Source organism: Falco biarmicus, chromosome 9 (assembly GCF_023638135.1).
Source record: "Falco biarmicus isolate bFalBia1 chromosome 9, bFalBia1.pri, whole genome shotgun sequence".
NCBI classification, from domain to species: Eukaryota; Metazoa; Chordata; class Aves; order Falconiformes; family Falconidae; genus Falco; species Falco biarmicus.
Genome location: NC_079296.1, coordinates 25260176 through 25280770, shown reverse-complemented (window position 1 = coordinate 25280770; position 20595 = coordinate 25260176). Strand labels below are relative to the sequence as shown.

General features: G+C 44.0%; 2 protein-coding genes across 3 annotated transcripts in view; one reads left to right on the top strand and one right to left on the bottom strand.

The window, feature by feature from the left end:
* Nucleotides 1–2125, bottom strand: part of CFAP43 (cilia and flagella associated protein 43) — a 50049-nt gene extending 47924 nt beyond the window's left edge. For both annotated transcript variants that reach the window (XM_056352387.1, XM_056352388.1), the window contains exon 1: nt 2023–2125. In XM_056352387.1, the coding sequence (XP_056208362.1) occupies nt 2023–2108 (86 nt within the window). In that variant the 5' untranslated portion in view covers nt 2109–2125. The remainder of the gene's footprint in view (nt 1–2022) is intronic.
* Nucleotides 2126–4695: 2570 nt separating this feature from the next.
* GSTO1 (glutathione S-transferase omega 1) lies at nt 4696–12743 on the top strand. Its single transcript, XM_056351192.1, has 6 exons — nt 4696–4837; nt 4954–5062; nt 6713–6935; nt 8226–8327; nt 10452–10558; nt 12194–12743. Exons 1-6 carry the CDS (start codon nt 4804–4806, stop codon nt 12345–12347), a joined length of 729 nt encoding a protein of 242 aa, XP_056207167.1. The 5' UTR covers nt 4696–4803; the 3' UTR covers nt 12348–12743.
* The last annotated feature ends 7852 nt before the right edge of the window (nt 12744–20595 follow it).

Genomic DNA, 20595 nt, shown 5'->3' with positions numbered 1-20595 from the left:
TCTCATTTTTTGAGTAGTGTCTGCTTTTGGCCTCTTTTGCTACAGACCAGAACAGGAGCACACTGACCACGTGCTCATGCAGATGAACTGAATACCATGGCAACAAAGAGGAGACATTTTAGCTGATGAATGTTTTCTGGACCTTTTATGCAAGAACTAGATGCATGGCATGCCATGGCACATAAGCAGACCTTTATGAACATGCTCACAGGAGCAGCTCTATGCTTTTCCCCAACACTAGATCTGAATCAGTGGGAATGAAGTATATTTTAAGTTCTGTTTGCAAGGATAAAATGAAATCTAGAAAGTATGTATGCAGGGATAAATTAATGGGATGACAGTGAAATTTATCATCCTTATATAACCAGTAAAGGCTTAAGGGAACAAGGATTCAGGCTGTTATCTGATGGCACCTTTGAGTGGTACTATACACAGTCAGGTAATTACCCATAGCTTGCTCACATTTTCCATGCTGTGTCTGTCTCCAGCTTTGTATAAACACTGTGTCAAAATATTTCAGTCATGAACTTTGCCAGTTGGTGAAATGTAGATGGAGCAAAGTAATTAAGAGCTGCTTAGAAATTTCCTTACAAAGCATTTTTCCACTGAAAAATGCTAGTTTGTACAAAACAGATTTTATGAAGCCATGAGTTTTGTTAAAGTTCTGTTTTCTGAAGACATGCATTCCAATTGCCCACTACAAAATAATTGTCACTTTCTTCTAAAACTAATATACATACTACTACTCATATTAATTTATAAGGCAAACTTTAAACTTTTCTATTTTATGGGAATAGGTTTTGTTTCACATTCAAAAGGGCTTACATTTTTGTTTTGTTTTGCATAATATTTTCATTTCATAATGGTGTTTTCACAAAGAAAACCTGCATCACAGCTCTTCCGAGTAACACCAGTTTGCACAAGGGACCCCCTCTGAATAGCAACGACATGCTTCAGACTACCTTTTTTACTCCACAAGTATCAGAGTGGTTAAGGCTGAACCATATTTCTCACATTACTGGAACAAATAATTTTTTCCTCTAAGAAGTGCTGCACCTAGAATTATGGACCTATGTCCCATACTATCCATAAGCGTTGATAAAACTGCTGAAATACTTAGAGTGGGCAAGGAAGTCAAGACATCTGTCCCATTACACAGAAAAAAAATTTCTGAACATCCTAGATTGTTGTGAAAGTCTCAATCAAGGTGGAGCATGAAGGGCTTAACTCATTACAGCTCCTATTTGTTCAGAACCAGAAAGCAAATTGTTGGATTACCAAGAGCTCTGGAAGAGAAGTGTTTTTCTATATGTACTGTGGGTCATGTTTGTGGAAAATGAAAATCTGTAAGTATGACATGCAGATTAGGATGCTGAGAGAGAAAGACACGAGTGAGGATTTAGAGTATCAGGAAAGTTAAAAGCAATAGCAGAAAACTGTGACAGTGGGGTTTAAGAGGTACAGAACAGCCACGGAAATCCTAGAGGTTGAAGTAGCCTGGGTAAAACAGAAGAAAAACATGGACACAAACAGAACTGAACTGCCTGGGTTCATGAGAGCAGGTACTGAAAAAAAAGCATGCTCCAAGAGTTCATCAGAACCGCATGGTGCCAGAACCACTACACAGGAAGAGGCAACAACTCGTACCACACAACTCACCAAGCTCCAGCTTGAAACTAGTCAGGGTTGCTTACTCCCTGTTTCTGAGCCTCCTTATACTAAGGGCAGAGAACCTAAGTTTCATCTAAATCCACCAATGGCTCTGTCCCCACTATATGCTGCAGTCCAAGAGTTTCTTTCTTTCTCACCCCCGCAACTACCTGCCGCCCTGACGCGGAGCCACAGCACAGCGGCCCCCCTTCCCCTCCCTGTCAGGCCGGCCCTGCTCTCTGACAGCTGCCTACAGCTGACCATGGCGAGAGGAGCGAGGCCCCCAGAGTACCGGGGGCAGCCCAGCTGGGCTGAAGGTCAGAGGTGTATGTAGAGGCCCGGAGGGCGCAGGCTGTCCTGGCCGGCCCCCACCTCACTTCCAGCGCTGCCTCCTCCGCTGAGGAGCAGCATCGGTCGCCCGGGGCCTCGGCGCAAGGCTCCTCATCAGCCGCCTCCATCGCCCCACACCGCCGGCCTGTTTGCACCTGTCTCCTAGAAACAAGAACAGCTCCTACCATTAGCTGACGCGACACCTCGCGCCAGGCTTAAAGCAGACAGCTGATTGGCCTGCCCCCGTGCGCCAGCCAACCAACCAGCACGGGAAGGTATTTAAAGGGCCAGCAGCGCCAGAGGAAGGGGGCAGTAGGGTGTTTGTTTGCGGGTGGGGCGGGTCGTTGTGATGTGTTGAGTCGAGTCGCGCAGTCGGTAGCATACCTAACTGTCTCACATAGGCAGCGACCTATGTTTAATGCGGTAATTCTGCCTGTAAGTCACAGACATCTGTGACATCTGTAATCTTTTAACGTGGGTAATCATTATTGCTGTGTCTAGAAAGCAGTGGTTTTATCAGATAGAGGGGCCAGCCTTGGGGGAGTAGTCATGGGTTCTGTTCCTCTGCTACCCCACGGGTCCTTGCTGTGGCCATGCATGTGCTGCTCTGGTTCCAGTGGTGTTTAGCCTTTTGCTTGGTGAGGCAGTTACACCTGTTTTCCCCTCACTTCTTGTGGTTTTCCTTGCATGAGGTACTGCAGTTGTTCTTGCAGTGCATAAGGTGGTGCTCCTGAAGCTTCAAGGAGAGCTGAGAAGCTGACCACTGGAAAGAAGGGACAGTAGGAACCTCCAAGTATTTTAAAAGCAGAATTAGTAGTAACACTTCCTTTTCCCTGTCCCAAAGGGAGAAATGTTACTTAGCGTTTTGCTTACATTGGCTCATTATTACTTATCTATGTGGTGACAGTGTGCAGTGTTGTGACACTACTGTGCACTCAGTGCTATACAGCATGATGGAGGGTGGCACTCCTGTCCAGAGGCAGCAGGACAAACCCTGTACCTTATCTCTTGTCTCTGCAGGTGTTCTGTATGCCATGCGAAACTAAGATGGGGTGAGGAAATAGACTTATTTTTCCATGGTGCCTTTGAGGAGCTACTGCAGCAGGCAGATCTTGTGATGCTGCTTTGGGCTCCTGCGTGCCTGTCTCTAGGCTGTGAGTTAGCAGGTTGCCTGTGTTGTTCTTAATTGCTGAAAGAAACTTCAAATGAATTTTCTTTTTTTCATGACCCAAAATGTTGCTGAATCTTTCCTAAGGGCAGGCACTCAGAGGAATGAGAAATAAGTCCTCTAGTCCTCTAACATTTTTTTTTTATAGGAGAAATTTATTTTGTTGGCAAAGGACATCTTATGTATAGCTTCTGTTTGCCCAGGGGCATGGCAGGCTTGTGCAGTCAATTACCACTCCCTTTCACTGCTTGAGCTGCTTATTAATTACATAATCAAACAGCAATGACTTAACAAAAAATCACGTTATTCGTCCATTCAAATGGATAATGGTGTTAGGTTCATGGTCACTTGACTAGCAGCCTTCTCAGTGTTTGCCTGCAGGAGAGATCACCACAGAAAACACTGGTGTCTGTGACATAATGCCTGAGGCCCAACTCCAGTGACAAAACCAAACCAAAAGTCAGCAACAGGCAAAATTTCCTCACTGGGCAAGCACAGATCCAGTGATGAGACTGGAGATGCTCCAGTTCTTCTAATTAGCCTTGGGGGTTTGGCAGAGAGGTGTCCTTTGCTAGGAAGGCCAGGAGTTTCCTTCCCTTCGGCTGCCCCAGCCCTCTGATGCCTACAAGTGTACTGTTTCCTAATAACATACAGCTTTGGCCTGGAGGCTGCGTGGAAGTATGTGGAGGCCCATGAAGGGAAACATTTTAATTCTGGGACCATAGATCAACTTGGACATAGTGAAATAAATGCATTAAGAGGAAAGCTCCTCAATTTCCACTATTATAGTCTGGGAAAAGCTGGTACAAGGAAGGCCCTGGTGCCCTTATCTCTGCTGAAGAGGGAGGAAAAGGGATGGAGAGAACTTCAGTCTGTGCTTCAGGTTTTTTCCTCTATGCACATACTGATGCTCACAGAGATCATGTTTGCAGAAGCAAGCATGAATCCCTCCATGGCTGCAAGGTAGTAATTAAATTAAATCTAACTTTTGGTGTGCCCCCTTGCCCGTTAGGTTATCTGTTGCCTCCTTTTGGGTTTTCATTGTGAAACAGTATAGCTGTAGGAAAGAGAAACTCTCCCTGTTACCCTCAGGGTAGGACTGATTGGATTTTGAAGGGCAACAGGTGATGCAGTGCTGCTGGAGCCGGAGAAGACCCTGTCCAGGTGGGAAGGGAAGCAGAGGCAGGCCTGGTGCCTCACCAGCTGCTGGAGGCACCACTTGGAAAAAAAAAAGCAAAAACCAGGCATATGGGGTGTTTTGCCATAGGTTTCCTATTTAAATGGGAGTGCCAGCTGGGGTGGGTTATGCTGAGGTTATAAAGGAGAGTATTCAGAGCAGCGTAACAGTGCCTGCCCCAGCGAGCAGGTCAGCATGTCCGCCGGGGAGGGTGGGCAGCTCAGAGAGGGACCACCGGCGTGCACCATGCTCCTTCCCGGGCAACCCGAGCTTCCCCGCCCCCCCCCCCCCCCGAGGGCCACCCACCGGCGGCAGTGCCACCTGGGGGGCGGGCATGGCTCCGCACAGCCCCGCCACAGCGCCGCCGGCCCGCGCTGCGCTGAGGGGCGGAGGGTCCCGCCCTGTGGGCGGTGCCGGCGGGGGTGCGGCGGGGCACGGCGCGGCACAGCGCCGTAGCGTATCGCCGTAGCGTATCGCCATGGCGGGCGAGCACTCTCGCAGCCTGGGCAAGGGTAAGCCCCGCCGGGCAGGCAGCCGCATCGCCTCAGCGGGGGCGGGCGGCCTGCGCAGGGGGCGCGGGGCTGTGCGCCAGGCGAGTAAGGGCTGTAACGGTCTCCTCTCCCCTCAGGTAGCGCGGCCCCGGGGCCGGTGCCCGAGGGGGTGATCCGGCTGTACAGCATGCGGTTCTGCCCCTTCGCCCAGAGGGCGCGTCTCGTCCTCCGCGCCAAGGGCATCAGGTGAGGCCTCCCGGCGGGCCGGCGCGGCGCCCCTTGCTCCCCTCAGGGCCTGGGGGCTCCACGGGACCGGGGGGGCGGCTCAAGCCTCTCTTCTTCCTTGGGCCTCCAAAATGGTTTTTAACAAAACATCCCTGAAAGAGCTGGCAGAAAAGAGGTGTCTGTGTTGAGTTTGCTGTAAAGCTCGATCTTCTTCAGACTTTATTTTTGGAGAGGGGCCTTGCTGAAGTGGGAAGTAGGCAGGCTGTGTATGAAATACATTATGTAAAGGCCCAATGTAAATCTGTAGGGAAAAACTCCAAGCTGATGGGTTTTTTTTCTCACCTGACATCCGGAATGTTTACAATAACGGCATTTGAACTTGTCCTGGGTAAATGTGACTGGTGCTTTAATGGATGTTGTTGTTAGTTTTGATGTAAGATGCAGTGAAAATCCTGGGAGATTTGCATATGCAGTGTTTCTGTTATACTGTTGCATACTAGCACACAACAGTGAGCAAGCAGCACCTTAAAAATTTGAGGAACATACTGTGTATATATATAACATGTATAAAATTATACAATGTGATGTTTTCTCATTCTTGTGCTGTAGTAAGTTAATGGCATTAAGTACTTGTGTCTGTTTCATTTTCAAGATAGCCATATCATTTCAGTGTTTTTCGATGGGTACTAATGCTTCCTTCAGTTTACAGCTTTAGAGTAACAGGTTTTTCCACCTTTTTCTGGTTCCCACCCAGTCCCAGGCCTGCCAACAGTTTGTTTACCAGCACAGGGCTGCGAGTTCATGTTAGCGCAGTGAATGCTTACCACTCAGTTCTGCTGACAGCAAGATGAGTGTTGTTTTGTTTCTTCTTGGGTCTTCTTTCAAAGGAGTAGGTGCATGGAAACTAGCTCAGTTTAATTCTGTCTTTATTTAGTGTCTTTGAACTGATTGTTGGAGCTGGGACATTTGTTTTAGCATAGTGATTTTGGAGGGGTTTTATGGCTATCTAAATGTGGCAGTCACTTTCTGGTAACTTTTAGTTGTTTTGAAGGTTCAGCTGTATTTAGGAGACCTTTGGGCTTACTAGGAATTTTCTGGGGTCATGCATATAACGCAGCATGTAACTTATGGTTTGTTAATTTAACGTAGGCATATGTCCCATGTATTTTTTTTATCAACTCTTATTTGCCTTTCCCTAAACACTTGTTCTGTGTGAGGCCATAGGTGGGGGAGATAGGTAGGTAGGATGCTCTCCTGATTTGCTCTGTGGTGTAATGTCGGGTTAAAGTTTAGCTGCATTTCTTAATTAGAGGGTAGCTTATTTGCAGTCAAATGCTTCTTTCTTAGAAGAACGTGCATGTGATAAGTGCTGCATTCTGAGCTTGACCTTTGTTTTCAGCATGATTATAAAGGCTGCCTATCTTGTGCTTGCAGACTGTCCATACGTCTTTTATTAGTTTAACAAACATCTCATTGTAACTCAGTGCGGATTTTCTCCAGAAAACAGAAGTGCCCCCGGCAGTAATTCTACCTCTCAAATGGCTGGTCCTGCAAAGGACTTCAGTGAAGACAAGGGGGAGCAGGGGAGCAAGGATTCAGCCTCTCAAGTATTGTAGCTATTGAGGTGTAATGACTGAGCCTGTTTAGGTCTTGTTTCTTTTCCTTTTTTAGCTATGAAGTAATCAACATCAATCTGAAGAACAAACCTGACTGGTTCTTTGAGAAGAATCCCTTTGGGCTGGTTCCTGTTCTGGAGACCAGCAAGGGCCAGCTGATTTATGAGTCGCCAATCACTTGCGAATATTTGGATGAAGCATTTCCAGGGAAGAAGCTGATGCCTTCGGACCCGTATGAGCGAGCCTTTCAGAAGATGCTCTTGGAACATTTCTCAAAGGTACTGCATGATCATTGTGGGATTCAGTTTCTTACCTTACCATAGCATCAAGAACTGCAGCTCTGTTGCCAATGCTGCTTTTATGCTTTAAGGCAGGTCTTACGTCTGGGAAAAGCATTCAGATAACTGGAGGGGTTATTTGCGGTCTCTTGCTGTGAGCACCTACAAACCATGGTGTGTCTGAATTGCTCCCTGCGTTTATGTGTGGGGATGGATGCAGGAGAACAGCCAAACTAGTGAAAGTATGTGACTGAGGCAGGATTTTGAGCATCCTACAATAGGGCAAAGGTTAGTAGACCAAACCAGCTGACTGCTTGAGACCTAGGTAGTGACAACTGCTGTATTTTAATCCAAGTCTTTCTGTAGGAAGTGCATTGTGAATGTGGAATGTGAAGAGTGCCTGAGAGAGCCTACAACCATGGGTGAGAGATGTCAGGTGGCTATAGACATGGGACGTATATAAGAAGACTGGTTTTGGCCTTCCGGAGGGGTTGGAGGTGGGCAGCTGTGGCTGACTGGAAGTAACCTCTGTACAAGCATGTGCTTTGAAGGGTATAGGAAGTGAAAGAAGTCAGCTTAGATATAAGGAAGCAATGGAAGATGCAAAGAGATGTGGACAAAAAAGGGGGTAGAAAGGAGTATATATTTACGATAGGTCTTTCTGAATAAGCATGATGAGAAGAGGGTTACAGGGAAGCACGTTGCAAGAACCCAAACATGCACTGAGTGTTGGTTGTATGAATGACATCTTAGAAAAATGTTTGTCTGTGAACATGTGTTAAGTTTGGCCATTGCACAACTTTCTGGTGCTGTATGATAATTTCTCTGGCAGTTACCAAATCAGAAAATGCACAGGTTTGTAGAAGCTTGCATATCCTGGGCTGCCTGTCTCTTTCTTAAAGTACCTTAAGTGTTGATAGTTAAAGTGCATTTGGGTTTCAGAAATGTGTAACTGGGAAAAGAGTACCACTCTGCGCCTTGCTACCTTTTTTTGCTACTTTTTTGGTAAGCGTGTACAAATGGGAAACATGTTCTTTTCATTGTTCTCTTTACTACAAGACTAAAATCCATTAGTATTTGCATTCATTCTTCCTTTAAGCCTTTTCTTACCTTTTCTGAAGTATAAAAGGTTTTTATTAGTAGACTTTCTTTAACTCTATAAAGTTAAAGCTTTTAAGATTTAACTTGCATCTGGTATCTTAACATCTAACTTAACATTTTAAGCTCTGACTGACTTGCTTGTATTACTGTAATAGGAACATTAAAAACTTTATACTTCCATTTGAATAGATAACGCCCATAGTTTTCAAGTATTTTGTGGCAGTCAAAGATGGTCAGGATGCCACGGCACTGAAAGCAGAGATTGCTGAAAAGTTTGGCAAACTTGAAGAGGTAAGAGTATTTCATGATAATGAGCAGGTTGCCTGTCTTTGTATGATCCCTGTTTTCTTTCGTGCTTTGTCCTTTGGACTGCATCTTTTCTCATTACAGCAAGGAACAATCTTTCAATTTACACCCCCCAGCCTAGGATACACAACAGCACCATTAGCATAAATTCCAAGTAGCTAAACTAAACTTCATCTGTGATGAAGGCTGTGTGTCCTTGTGAAGTTCTTTTTAATTCTAGCTGACTGTTGTTTTAGATATTCTGCTTTAAATGCAAGGAGACCTTGCAGCATGTTCTAAGAGCAAGAGCTGAGGAGTTGGAGCTGCTGTAGAGCATCTGTGCTGTAGCTCTGCTGAAATGAGTGCAGGTACCCTGGTGATGATATAAAATCTTTTTCCTTCCAGAGCTTGTTTTTGTTGGGGTAGGGGGAAGCAGAATGTAATCTGTCACTTGCAAAAATGCAGCCCTGGGCCATGTTCTGCTGCTGGTGGTGTAATGCAACTTTAGCAGAGCTCCAGAAAGTGTCGGGTGGCTTTGATGCCATACTAGTAACAATCTGTGTCAGCAGTTGTTCTCAGCTAGTCTGAACAGCTGTTGGACTTGCCTTTATCATGAACCCATTTCTTCTGTGTCTTTAGTAGCCATGACTAATGCTTGTCTGTCTTGATCAAGAAGCATTCCTCCAGAGTGTTTCTTTTCTGGTGCAAAGCTACCAGTAGCTTTTTAGTACTTTTCCTAGTTCTCCCAACAGCCCTGTGCATTCTGCTTTCTCAGCCCCTCGAGTTGCCAAAGTAAAATTGTTTTCAGGGTAGTCTTGTCTGTCTGATCAGGCTGATGCTAGAGTAGTGCAGATGACAAATGAGTTGTTGGGGGAAGCTATGTGTGTTTCACATCAGTGAAATACAGATCTAACAAACATTAAGGAAGAATTAACCTTCTTCCTGCTTTATTAATGCTGTGAAGTACTTGCTGCTCCTTCAGTGTCAGTGTCTATTTTGCTATACCCTGAAGGGCTTTGCAGCATCAGCTGAAGGTCGGCTGAGGATGGGAGGAAGGAACAGAGCCATTCAAACTTCACTCAGCCTACTGCGAGAGATACTCAAGAAGGGAGGTGTTTTCAAACGCGTTTGTTTAGTTTGCTGCTATACGGCAGAGGGAGCTGTGTTCCCATCTCTGCAACTGTGCAACTGCTGGGTTACATTCTGCCAGAGGCCTGGGAATTCAAAGAGCTTGATGCTTCCTGAAGGACTGCTTTAAAATTTCTGCTAGATCGTGGGGATTAGGGGACAGGGTGTAAATGCCATAGGAGTATAGTGTTGTGTGTCCAAAAAGACAGATTTGTAAGGTCTCTCAACTTCTACCTCTAAAATGCCAAAGTGCCTGAAAACAGAGGAGCTAGTTTTATGACAGAAGAGACCAGGCTCTGGAGGATCCTTGAAGGATGTTAAATTTGAATGACCACGGCACTTGAAATGTATCAGAAACATAAATGTGACAGGAGAACTTGCTGCATTCTTTGTGGCCCTGCTTTCTATGCTGAGCTGTGGGGAACTCATTTTGGTGTATGTGTGTGTTATTCTTGCTTTCTGTTCCCTGTGCTCCTGGAATCAAAGCCAGCTCTAGCTGTAATGTTAGAAATGCTTTCCTGATACCACTTGGCCTCGAGTGCCATGGGAAAAGTCCCTGCTAAAATGGAGTTCTAATTTACCTGGATGTTAAATTTAGCTAGATTTATTGCTCAAGAAATGCATGTGTATTGTTACGTTTGATTAGTCTGTGCTGTTAATGCTTTTTGACAGGTAAGAAATCATGAACTGACAGATTGTGAGAGCTAAATTCCTTTTTGTTTGTGCAAAGACTGCAGCCTCACTAGTGATTAATATTTTTTGACAGTTTTTGAACCTCTGGAGAAGAGCTGAACTGACAGTGTATGAAATAGTTAAGGTTGATACTGCAGCTGGTTTACTGACTAGCTCTGACTCCCCAGATATTGCATGCACAGGAGAAATGCGCTGTATCTCCATTATTTGCTGTCTGATCCCTTCAGTATGCCTGCATTCCATTACAGCTTTTTGTTAGTGTTCTGTTGTGGTAATTTTCCTTCTGAGGGCATTTATCATCTCTCACAGATTCTGTCCAAACGCAACACTGTGTTTTACGGTGGGGACTCAATCTCCATGCTTGACTACATGATCTGGCCATGGTTTGAACGTCTGGAACCATTCCAGCTGAAGGAGTGAGTACCTTGCCTAGCTTCTAGTGTGTACTGAAGTGCCTCAACATAAATATTCTTTGCATACACTTTGCAGCAGTGGGCCACTCTTGGGAGCTGCTGAAGAAAGTTTGTATTGTGTAACAGTTTGGGGGAAGCATCTTCTCAAAGAGATGAGTTGTTCAGGGATCTTCTGTAAACAAACTTTCTTTCACCAGGCCTGTTTTCCTGTGAAATAGTTTTGACAGATCTGGAAGAAGTGGTCAAAGTACAGGACTTCCCATTCCTAACATCATAAATGAAAATGATCTTTGTTTGAAGGGGATGGAGTTGTGGAGGCCTAGATTCAAAGTTCTTGGTCCAAAACTTAAGAGTTGAAATGCAGTCTTCTGCTTCTTTTTGGAAATCCTAGTTGACAAAGGAGAGTGATGTTGTTTTGAAATGGGTGAACTGTTACCCTATCTTGCTGTAGCTAATAGATTTGTCCCTCTTGTAATAGCATTTTTTTAATATATAAACAAATGTATTGGTCTGTTATATCCTTAAACAGATCCAGTTACCATGGTATTGCATTAATATGTAGGGAAATGGTATCAAAGGAGAACTATTTTATAGCTGGCTTAGAACTGGACTAAAGAGTCAGCTTGTATGAGGAGGTGGGTAATAAAAGCATAAGATGAGTATAGAACAGTTAGTATTACCCTGGTGCCTGAACCATTCTTGAAGAACAAGAAAGACACATGGAATTTTTACCATTGAAACTCTGGGATGCTGTAAAATGAGAACGATACTGATGGATGGCTGACCTACTTTGTCTCCTGGAAGGGGAAATATTACAAGCAATATAGGAGCATAAGTCCAGAGTCATTAAGGTATCTGAATGACTGAGGATCTGAGCCATTGTATGTTAAGATGCTTTGTGGGTAAGGGTTAGGAGTTACCTGGCAAGCTATGCATCAACTTGGGAGTTGGAAACTGTAATGCAAAGTACTTTGGTCAGTCTGCTAGAAGAGAATGAAAATAACAATTTAAACTTTTAAACTTTGTTTGCCACGCAGTGGTCTTGGTGATTTTTTTTTTTTTTCAAATGTGTCTGTGTGGGTTTGTGGATTTAGTCTGTTAGTCAAATCCTCGGTTTCCTCAATAGGCTGTGTGCATTTTCAGCTGCTGGGTTGCAGGGTAGTGACAAACGGCACAGCTTGTCTTGGTATGCAAGAGAGAGAAGTTGGTGGGTTGTGCAGAACTCAACCGCTGCACACAGCATTTGCTTCAAGAATTGCCATTAACAAGGCATTCCGGAGGGAAGCAGTGGTGCACAAGCCTCTGCCTCAACTCAGAGCAGATGATAATTAAGAGCCGTGTCTTGCAGCAGGGGTAATGTAAGTAAAAACATGCTGGTATCTGGCACAGTAAGTGCTTGTTTGTGTTTTTACTCAGCTTTGCAGTGCACAAGCTCTGTAAGAACTCTTTCACTTTGCAAATGGTAGTCTGTCTTCTGTGATCTGATACGTATTTCCATCACGTGCTCTGAGCTGAACATTATTCTGGGAGGGAGAAAGCAAAACAAGCAGTAAAATAGAACCACACAAGTAGGTTTGTTTCCTTGATGCCCTCCACATTTCCCGTTTGCATTACTCAGTCTCTTTCCTTTTCCCATAGCTCTTTGAGTCACACCCCCAAGCTCCAACGCTGGATGGAGGCCATGAAGGAGGACCCTGCTGTCAAGGCTACAATGACTGACCCACAGATATTCAAGGATTACCTTGAGCTCTATCTGAAGAACAGCCCTGAGGCATGTGATTATGGGCTCTGAGGTGCCAGTAGGCACATGCTTGCTGAAGTGCCAGTGCTTCTTTTCAGTGTGAGCTGTGGGGATGTAGTGTAATTTGGTATGGGTTCTTCTGTGTTTGCGTTTCATAACGGGGAATAAATCTGTGCTGGAAAGGCTAAGAAGCTGCCTGTGAACTCCATTCCTTCCTGTCAGGAGGAGGATGTGCTGGCTTCAGGCAGGAGATAGAAAGTCATTGTTGGCCATGTATATTGCATGAAGGAAAAATGTTGGCTTTACTCAGAGGTGATGGTCTGTTATCTCTGGCCTTTTTGCAGGCATTGTGGTGGGCACTTCCTGAGCTAACTCTGTTACTTGGTTTAAAAATTGTGATACTGGTGTCCTGAAAATAAATAAAAAGCAGACACTGTTGTCTTTAAATGTAGTTTTTCTTTTGTCTTTCCAGGCAGCTGTTAGTCGCTGGACTGGTTGTGCAGAGAGGAATGAGGCATTGTGAAGGCTAAAACAGATAGTGTGGTCTCTGAAATTAAGATGTGGTAACCTAGTCTAAACTGTCCTCCTCTTTAAACAGTGCTATTGCTAAACCACTGAACTTGCAACCTACCCCCTTATCCCTGCTGAAATCATGTTTGTAGGGACCATCTAGTAATGGCGTCCAGTTTGAGCTAGATATGCTAAGGGGGAGTGTGTGGTTATAATCCTTCTCTGCCCATTATTCTAGGTCCTAAGATGGATTAGGGAGTAAACCCAGCAGAAGCACATTTATTTTCTGTTCCGCTCCAGAACTCAAAGCATTGGTATACATGTCAAGATGTAGGTGAAATCCGAGAACTGAAGTAGGAGGAGTTCAGTCAGAGCATTATGTACTGGTGGTGTCTTGCTGCTGCTGAAGGAATGAAAATGTTCTGTTCCAGCAGGTAAATGGCAGGATCAGAGCATTGCAGTTGGACATCTTTTGAAGCTATCCTTATGCTAATATAGCAGAGTAGGGACAAGATTATTTGAATTAAAAGTAGACACAGGAAAGACTTCTTCCTCTCTCTTTTTTTTTTCTTTTTTCTTTTTGTTCTCTCTGCATAGAGGATCTAAAGAATTATGCCCCATTCTGATGTTGCTTAGCTGTGTATGTCTTTCTCTCGCAGACCACTAACAACACAAACTAGCCATGATTCCAGGGAATAAGCATGCAGAAAGAAATAAGGCAAAGCAGCATGTTCAGGGACAGGACTGTGGTTCCTGTGGTGCTGAGGCAGTTTTCATGAGATGCACAAGGCTGTTCTTATCCGTCTCCCACTGCAGTGAGGTAAGGTAGTATAGAAGAAGGTGGTGGTTCATGGTTTTCCTGGTAATTGAGGCACCGAGTGTTTTGGAGCTGTTCTGGAGGAAAACTGGACTAATACTACTACTTTTAACATGTTCTACCCCAGCACGCTAACCCTGAGGAGGTGCATGCTTGTGTAATGTCAAGTAGGAAAGCAGGTATGAAAGATGGATTTGATGAGGAAAAAGAATTAGCAGGAGCTTGGTCTGTCAGCTTGTGGCTATTAGAAGGGATTGTTTATGCTCTTACTAGTTTTAATTCAAACTATGCAGCTTTTCCCCTCCTGTTTATCTTTGTGGCTTTTAAACACATCTGGCACTACTTAAAGAAATACTAATTACTTTGCTGTTCCTTCCAGAATGCTGATGTTCTTTAAAAATCTTTCCAATCCCAATGTGATGCTTATACATGTTTCATAGAGAACCCAGAGGAAGCATAAAGCTGTGAGGTGTGTTGTCAAATGTGCATCTAGGCTGTTTCATTAGTCGAAACCAGGGTTTGAGCTTTATGAAACTACTGTCCCTGAAATGGTGTTGCTGGGATCTCAGTGGCAAACTTCCAAGGATTAACTGCAGAAGATTTTGGTTTTATTAGCTGCTCTGCTTTCTGTAGGGCTTGTTAAAGCTGTTAGTATAGTTGGCTTCCACAAACATGCTGGGAATATGTCGCAGTTTGCATCAGGTATTATTGGACACTAGTGGAAGATGTGACATTAGGGAGATCCAATAATGTGTTAAGAGCAGAGGCTGGCATCCAAAACCCGAACTGGTTAGGGCCAGGCCGTGGTAACCCAGAGACTGAACAGAAAGATATGCTCTCCCTATCTTTAGTGGCTGTAGGGTGTACTACTATAAACATGCTACTTCAGCAAAAAAGTAAAATGTAATATTCTGCCTTATAATTTACTATTAAATATCAGTGTTCTAAATCGCAAGGCAGACAGCTGGGGTCCTGAACTCATTACAGCACACCAAGAAATGCAGGCCTCAGGCAAAGTGTTTTTAATGTGGCAGTGAATATGCAACACTTTGGCCCAGCCTTCAAAGGAAAGGAAAAGTTAGGTGGAATTGAGTGGCTTTCTCCTTTCAGGAGGGATGCCTGTGAAGGATACATCCTATTAAGGAGGCCAAGAAAAGAAAACTACTATCTTCAGTTTTGGTCAACAGAGGAAAAAATGTAAGTCAATAATAAAAAGATCAAGCAGATAAAAAGCTTAACCCTTTGGTCAGAGCTCTCCTTAAAACCTGTGGATCAGATTGTACAGCATGTACTGTATTTACTTACCTTCTACTCCATATTTTGCCCTTGAAAGTTGTTGGTGGTGCTAATTGCTTTTACAAACAATGTTGATTATTTTTTTTTGTGCCCTGTCATTGTACCATGAAATATAACTGCTCTCAGCATAGGTTAAAAAAGAAAAAAGTGTTAAGCAAAAAAGGACAGAGTATGTCTTGTAAAAATAGTGAGTTTAGGAACATGATGGGTAGATACTTCAGATTAGGAAGGCATTGTGCCTCCTTCTGCCCTGCATTTGTAGCATGGCCCTATACTTTTACTGATGTCTTGAGATGGTTGTTACGTGCCATAATGCAAGATGTGGTCCAGCCTCTTGTTCTTCATAGTCATTATAGGACCCCTTATATTGAAACTTAAGAGCAAGGTAGAAGGGAGACAAGATGGAAGGAGGGATGGGGATCCCAGGCTATCATATCTGGGGAGGTTTAATGAGTTTTGGATAAGTTGAGTGGGAACTTGGGGGAATGGGACTGTGGCTATGATAGAAGGTTCTTGCTTTAGAAATTGAGGGAAGTGTTCAGGGATGTGTTAGAAGGGTCTGTGGTTCTTGTGGTGGAAATAGTAGTAACTGGAGATACTGGTTTGAAAAAGTCTCAAATGTCACATACTAGGGACACCTGAAACACTTGTGTGAGCTCCATACAGATGCCTGTGGCTTTGTTGCTTTTTCTAATCAATTAAAAAGGAACAGGAAATCTTGGCTTCTTGCTGTGTTTCAATTAGTCTCAGCTTCTTGCCATACTTCATTTAACAGCCGTCTGTCCTGCTCGTCAGAGGTGCCTGGCTGTGTGTGACTGCATGTGCTAGGCACGTGTTGTTGGCACAGTGTTACATCTCCTGGCCCCAGTCTCCCCAGTTTTTCAGTGTCCTGGTATCTATAATGTTCACTTGCATTATCAAGGTTTTAAGAACTGGATGTTTCTTGTTCTCCCTCCTTTCTCTGCTAGTAGCCCAATTATTTCACCGCTGTTCCTTGGACACTGATTTCACTTGGGAATTGTTGATAAAAAATATAGTCTCTCTATGGTCATGAGTTTGAATGCAATTTTACTAAATCGTCCCCAATTTCTATAAAACGGAAGCAGTCTTTTCCACTGTTGGTCCAAAGCCAACAGGGATGGCAGTTGCTGATGTATCAGAGCAAATTAGTAATGCCATGTGATGTTACGGTTTTTCCCTCCTAAAATTTGTTAAAACAGGACTTTTAAAACTTATCTGTGAGATGCAGCTGTGTCTAAGGTGGAGGGTGACAGCTGTTCAGCAGTGTGCAGTCACAGCGTATCTGAGTCCATGAGGTAGGTAGAATGCAGCTCCTGTTAATGGACCAATGTACCAAGCCTGTTCCGTGCCTTTCACAGCCATCTGATGCACGGGAGGCACTCTGTGAGAACTAGAGCATGTGCTGCAGGTTTGCATCTTGGAACCACTGCTCTTGGCAAACCTGATGGAAAAAGCCATCTCTCCAGGGGAAATGGAGCTAAGAAAAAGGGCACTGAACAGCCACAAGCTGAGCAGGGCTCAGGCAGTGTTTCCTGTAAGCTGCAGTTTACACAAGTCACCTATGTGGCTGCACAACAAAGGCATAGCAGGGCTGGGGGAAAGGGAGGAAAAACCTGTCAACTTCAGCATTCCTGATGAATCAAATGAGGACCAACAGTGAGACGTTACGGCTTGATGCTGCCCCTCCCACAGTTCTGCATACATTCCCATTTCCCCAAAGGATGGTTTTGTTGTGCCTTTCCTCCTGTCACTAAAACCATCCTCAGAAGGGAGCTCTAAACAAGAATGCACTCTGGGCCAATCCACAGGTTGGAGTGTGGCTGTGTTTCTTGGTTGTTTTTTTTTCTCCTCTACATTTATCACACAGCTCTCTTCTGTGCTTGTTTAGGCTTGGAAGCAGAGTCTGTCTCCTCTTACTTGTAATAGCTAAGGCATGGTGATTCTCCTGTGGGAAAACAGGCTGTTTCTCCTTGTGGGAAGATAGCTTGGATATAACCAATGTCTTAACCCACAGGCTTGGTGCCTCAGTTTCTGTTTGTATGCTTTATGTAGCTGGGCTGTGTTGTGCTGGTGTATCTGCTCTGGATCAAACTTTTCACCTCCAAAGCTATGCTAGGTGTGGCTCTGGCAGGAGAGAGTTGTTGTGGGGCCATTGTTAGAAACCTGTATGTGGACAAGTCTTGCTTTTCTCTAGTTTTGCGTGCAGGAGATTCATAATACTGACATGATGTCATAACCCTGAAGGTGAACTGAACTGGCAGGAATATCGTGCTGACAGTGCAGAACACCTCTGTTCCATGGGAACACTTGTGTGACGGAGGCCAGGCAGAGCCACTATGCATCACTTGTGCTTACAGTCATGGGAACCGTCCAGGGCTGCTCTGCCCTGCCTGGTGTGAGCTGGCAGGCGTGAGACCTGGAACATGTTAGCAAGTTATGTACTGTCTCCCTGTGGATTTGGGAAATCCCTCTGTGCTGTTTGATTCCCAGCAGAGGGCTAGAGAGCAAGACTGAAGTTTAGGAGCAATATAATGGATTTCTGCCTTGATGCACCTGGGGAGGTGAAACTGATGAGTCAGGCTGTGAACAATGTAGTTTACTGATCCCGGTTCTGCCTAGCTCTGCCTGCTGGGCCTGTATTATACTGTGTTGGATCCTGAATGTTAGATTGTTTGCAGAAAGGTGCCCAACTGAGATTCCAATGATGCTGTTGTGGCACTTCTGGAAAGCAGCACAATACAGACAGAAATTTAATCTTGGCTCCTTACACATGGTAAAATCTTTGCTAAGTTGAGACTATTAATGGCTGTGAGTCTGATGGTGGGTTTGAAGATGGTTTCACATCTGAAATTGGCTCGTTTCCCTGCAAAGCACCTAGGACACTTAAGAACTTCATTGAGGTTTTAATCTTCATTCTTTTTGCACAGTTTTTAAAATGGTGCCACAGTCAGACATTTAAAAAGTGCTCAAATGCCTAACCAGTTAAGCTGTATTTTCACTTCAGTACCTCCTGCATGTCCACCTCGGAGCAGATCAATAAAGCTGAGATTTTATATAAATAATCAGTAAAGCTGAAGATCTACCTTCAAGACAGAAATTGCTGACTCTTTGTTTTTGTTTTTTTTTTCTTCTCTAACACTTCAGATAAGCTCTGGATTTAGCTAGACATTCATAATCTCTTAAAAACTCAATGCTTTTATTCAAAAGCAGTACCTCTGCAAACAATGACTGAAAAGCTTTGCTCTATAGAGTCCCTCAAGCTTTTGCAGCCAGAGATTTTGCTTCTAGCAGCTGAGGAGTCCAAGATGACACTCCTAAATATAACGTAACTAGAAAGTGAAGTTTCTTTGAAAGAGCATTGTAACATTAGTTGATCCACAGCGTGGGCTTGTTCAGATTTCTGGTTTGGGAGAAGACTTGTCCAATAGATATGATAGGAATATCTGTTTGTTTGCTGCCTTCATCTTCTCTCAAGGCTCCTCTACAAAGTTGTGTGGATCATTTTGAGAGTTGCAGAAATAACATAACCCTGTTTCCTCACCACCTATTTCTTCAGGTCTAGGAATGCGTAAGTATCAACTCCCTTTTACTACACTGAGGACATCTGAAAAGATCTGTGTGCTTTCTCAGTGTTACTAGAGTTTCTGCTCTTTATCCATCTGCTTGCCTAAAATTTGTTGGAGCTGAGTGTCTCTGAGCTCTCTACAGATCTGTCAAATTTAGTTAAAGTTGTATGGATTCAAAAGTTACTTGGCAGGAGATGAAGGGATAGACCCTCCTCTTCCTCCCCCCCATATGCATGAACACACTGACTGCATAGGAAGCTGGCTAAAAATAACCTAGTTTGTTGCCGCAATGTGAATGCCTTTTAGAAAAAGGCAGGACTGCTTCAAAATTTACCTGGAAGGGGTACAACAGCTCAAATGTTTGGTTGGAGCTGCTGAACCAATACCTTGAGAATCCTCTTTCCAAACAAACACATCCCAGATAAATACAAGACACATATATGATACTGTGCCAGTGGCACTTGGTGACAGACTTGAGTTAGCTTTTAGATCTGCAAGTGAAGAACCATAACGCAGTTGAGCAGAGACAATGAAACCTGCTCAGATAGTGGGCAAATCCTGAGCAGTATCACATTGAGACCCATGCTCCCAGCTTGACTGCTAGTGGTACCTGACCAAATTAATGTTAGCATTCCTGTAGGTTACCATGTCCTCTGAGGTTGCTCTTGCTTTTTTGATAACAGACATTTCTGCCTACTTGAAATAAAGGAGATTCTGCCCTTGCTGGTGGATATTCCTTGAGTGGTATAAAGTCATCAGATAAATTATTAGCTGCAGATTACTCTGCTGCCTTTACTGTCCTGCCTGTCTCTCTGGATGACTTAATGCTTGAAAAGTGCTAATTTGTATCAACGCAAATATCACCCTGATTTGCATAGTAGCAAAACAACATTGTGCTGAGTTGGGAAACAGAAATGCATTCCTGTGTGGAATGAACAATTTTTTCGAAGGTCTGCAGATCTTTAGTATTAGCCACACATCAGAATTATGTATCTGATTACCATGAAGGGTGTGAGATACAGAGGTGTTTCATATCAAATCTGTAAGACCTGCCCAATATATCAGTTACATATCCAGTCAGCGCATAAAAGGAGGTCTTTTTCTTACGCTTGTGGAAAAGGCTGCTTATTGCATTTGCAAGTGTTACCTGTCCACTGAGGTCTGTTACCATGCTGGGGGACCAGGGATGCAGACGACCTGCATTCATGAGCTTTCCGTGACCTTTCTGAGTTTTCCCAGAATCGGGTATCGCACAGAGGTAACTTCATTTAAATCTTAAATGCCATGGGGAAACCTGTGTAGAAAGAGGAGGACCAGGCTGTAGCAAGTACAGTAGCTCATCACACTGGAGAGATGTGCTACAGAGATCTGTGCTAGTACATTCATCTAAACGCTGACATGACTCAGCTTGGGCCTGTTGGCCGGACAGTCTGCCAGAGAGCTCCTAGTAGATAGCAAGCAGCTGAAACACCCCCAGTCTGAAAGAACTAATCTGAGAGAGGTTTCTACCCCTCAGTGGGTTTCGAGAGGGTTAATGATGACCTTCAGTGAACTCAGATGTTTTAGGAATTTTTGGAAACTGAAAAAACGCTGAACTGTGTTTGAAAACCTTCATTAAAATAAAAAGTTTCACAGTTAACCTGCCAGTCTCATGTTCTTTTATTTGATCTATTTCCAAATTTCCAGCATTTGAAATGCTGGTTTGAAGTTTTCAGATGAAGCAGCAGTCAATGCCCAATGTCACAGCAACTTTACAGGGCCACAGAATAATAGACAGTTACTGTGACTTGTGAGTTTATAGCTTAGAGACACAGATGTGAACCGGCAAAGTCTTTATTTTAAAGTGTTACAAGGAGACTTTATAGGAAGCTTTTAATGACCAGACGAGGAGTTTTATTGGACAATAAGGGAGCAGGAGGTAAATGTTACTTGCATTCTTGCCACAAAAGAGAAGTTGTAATAGCCTAAAACCTCTCCCCATAATTGTTGAGTCAGCTTCTGCCATCTGAAACATTTAAACAACATATGGGTATTGGAAGCAAAAATGCCCAGGTCTTTAGTCTGTTTATCTACTAAACTAGGGCAGCAG

Coding starts and splice junctions, on each gene's coding strand:
- GSTO1 (XM_056351192.1), top strand. CDS start 4,804: ATGGCGGGCGAGCACTCTCGCAGCCTGGGCAAGG. Junction 5,063..6,712: donor CTCCGCGCCAAGGGCATCAG/GTGAGGCCTCCC, acceptor TTCCTTTTTTAG/CTATGAAGTAATCAACATCA. Junction 6,936..8,225: donor TCTTGGAACATTTCTCAAAG/GTACTGCATGAT, acceptor CCATTTGAATAG/ATAACGCCCATAGTTTTCAA.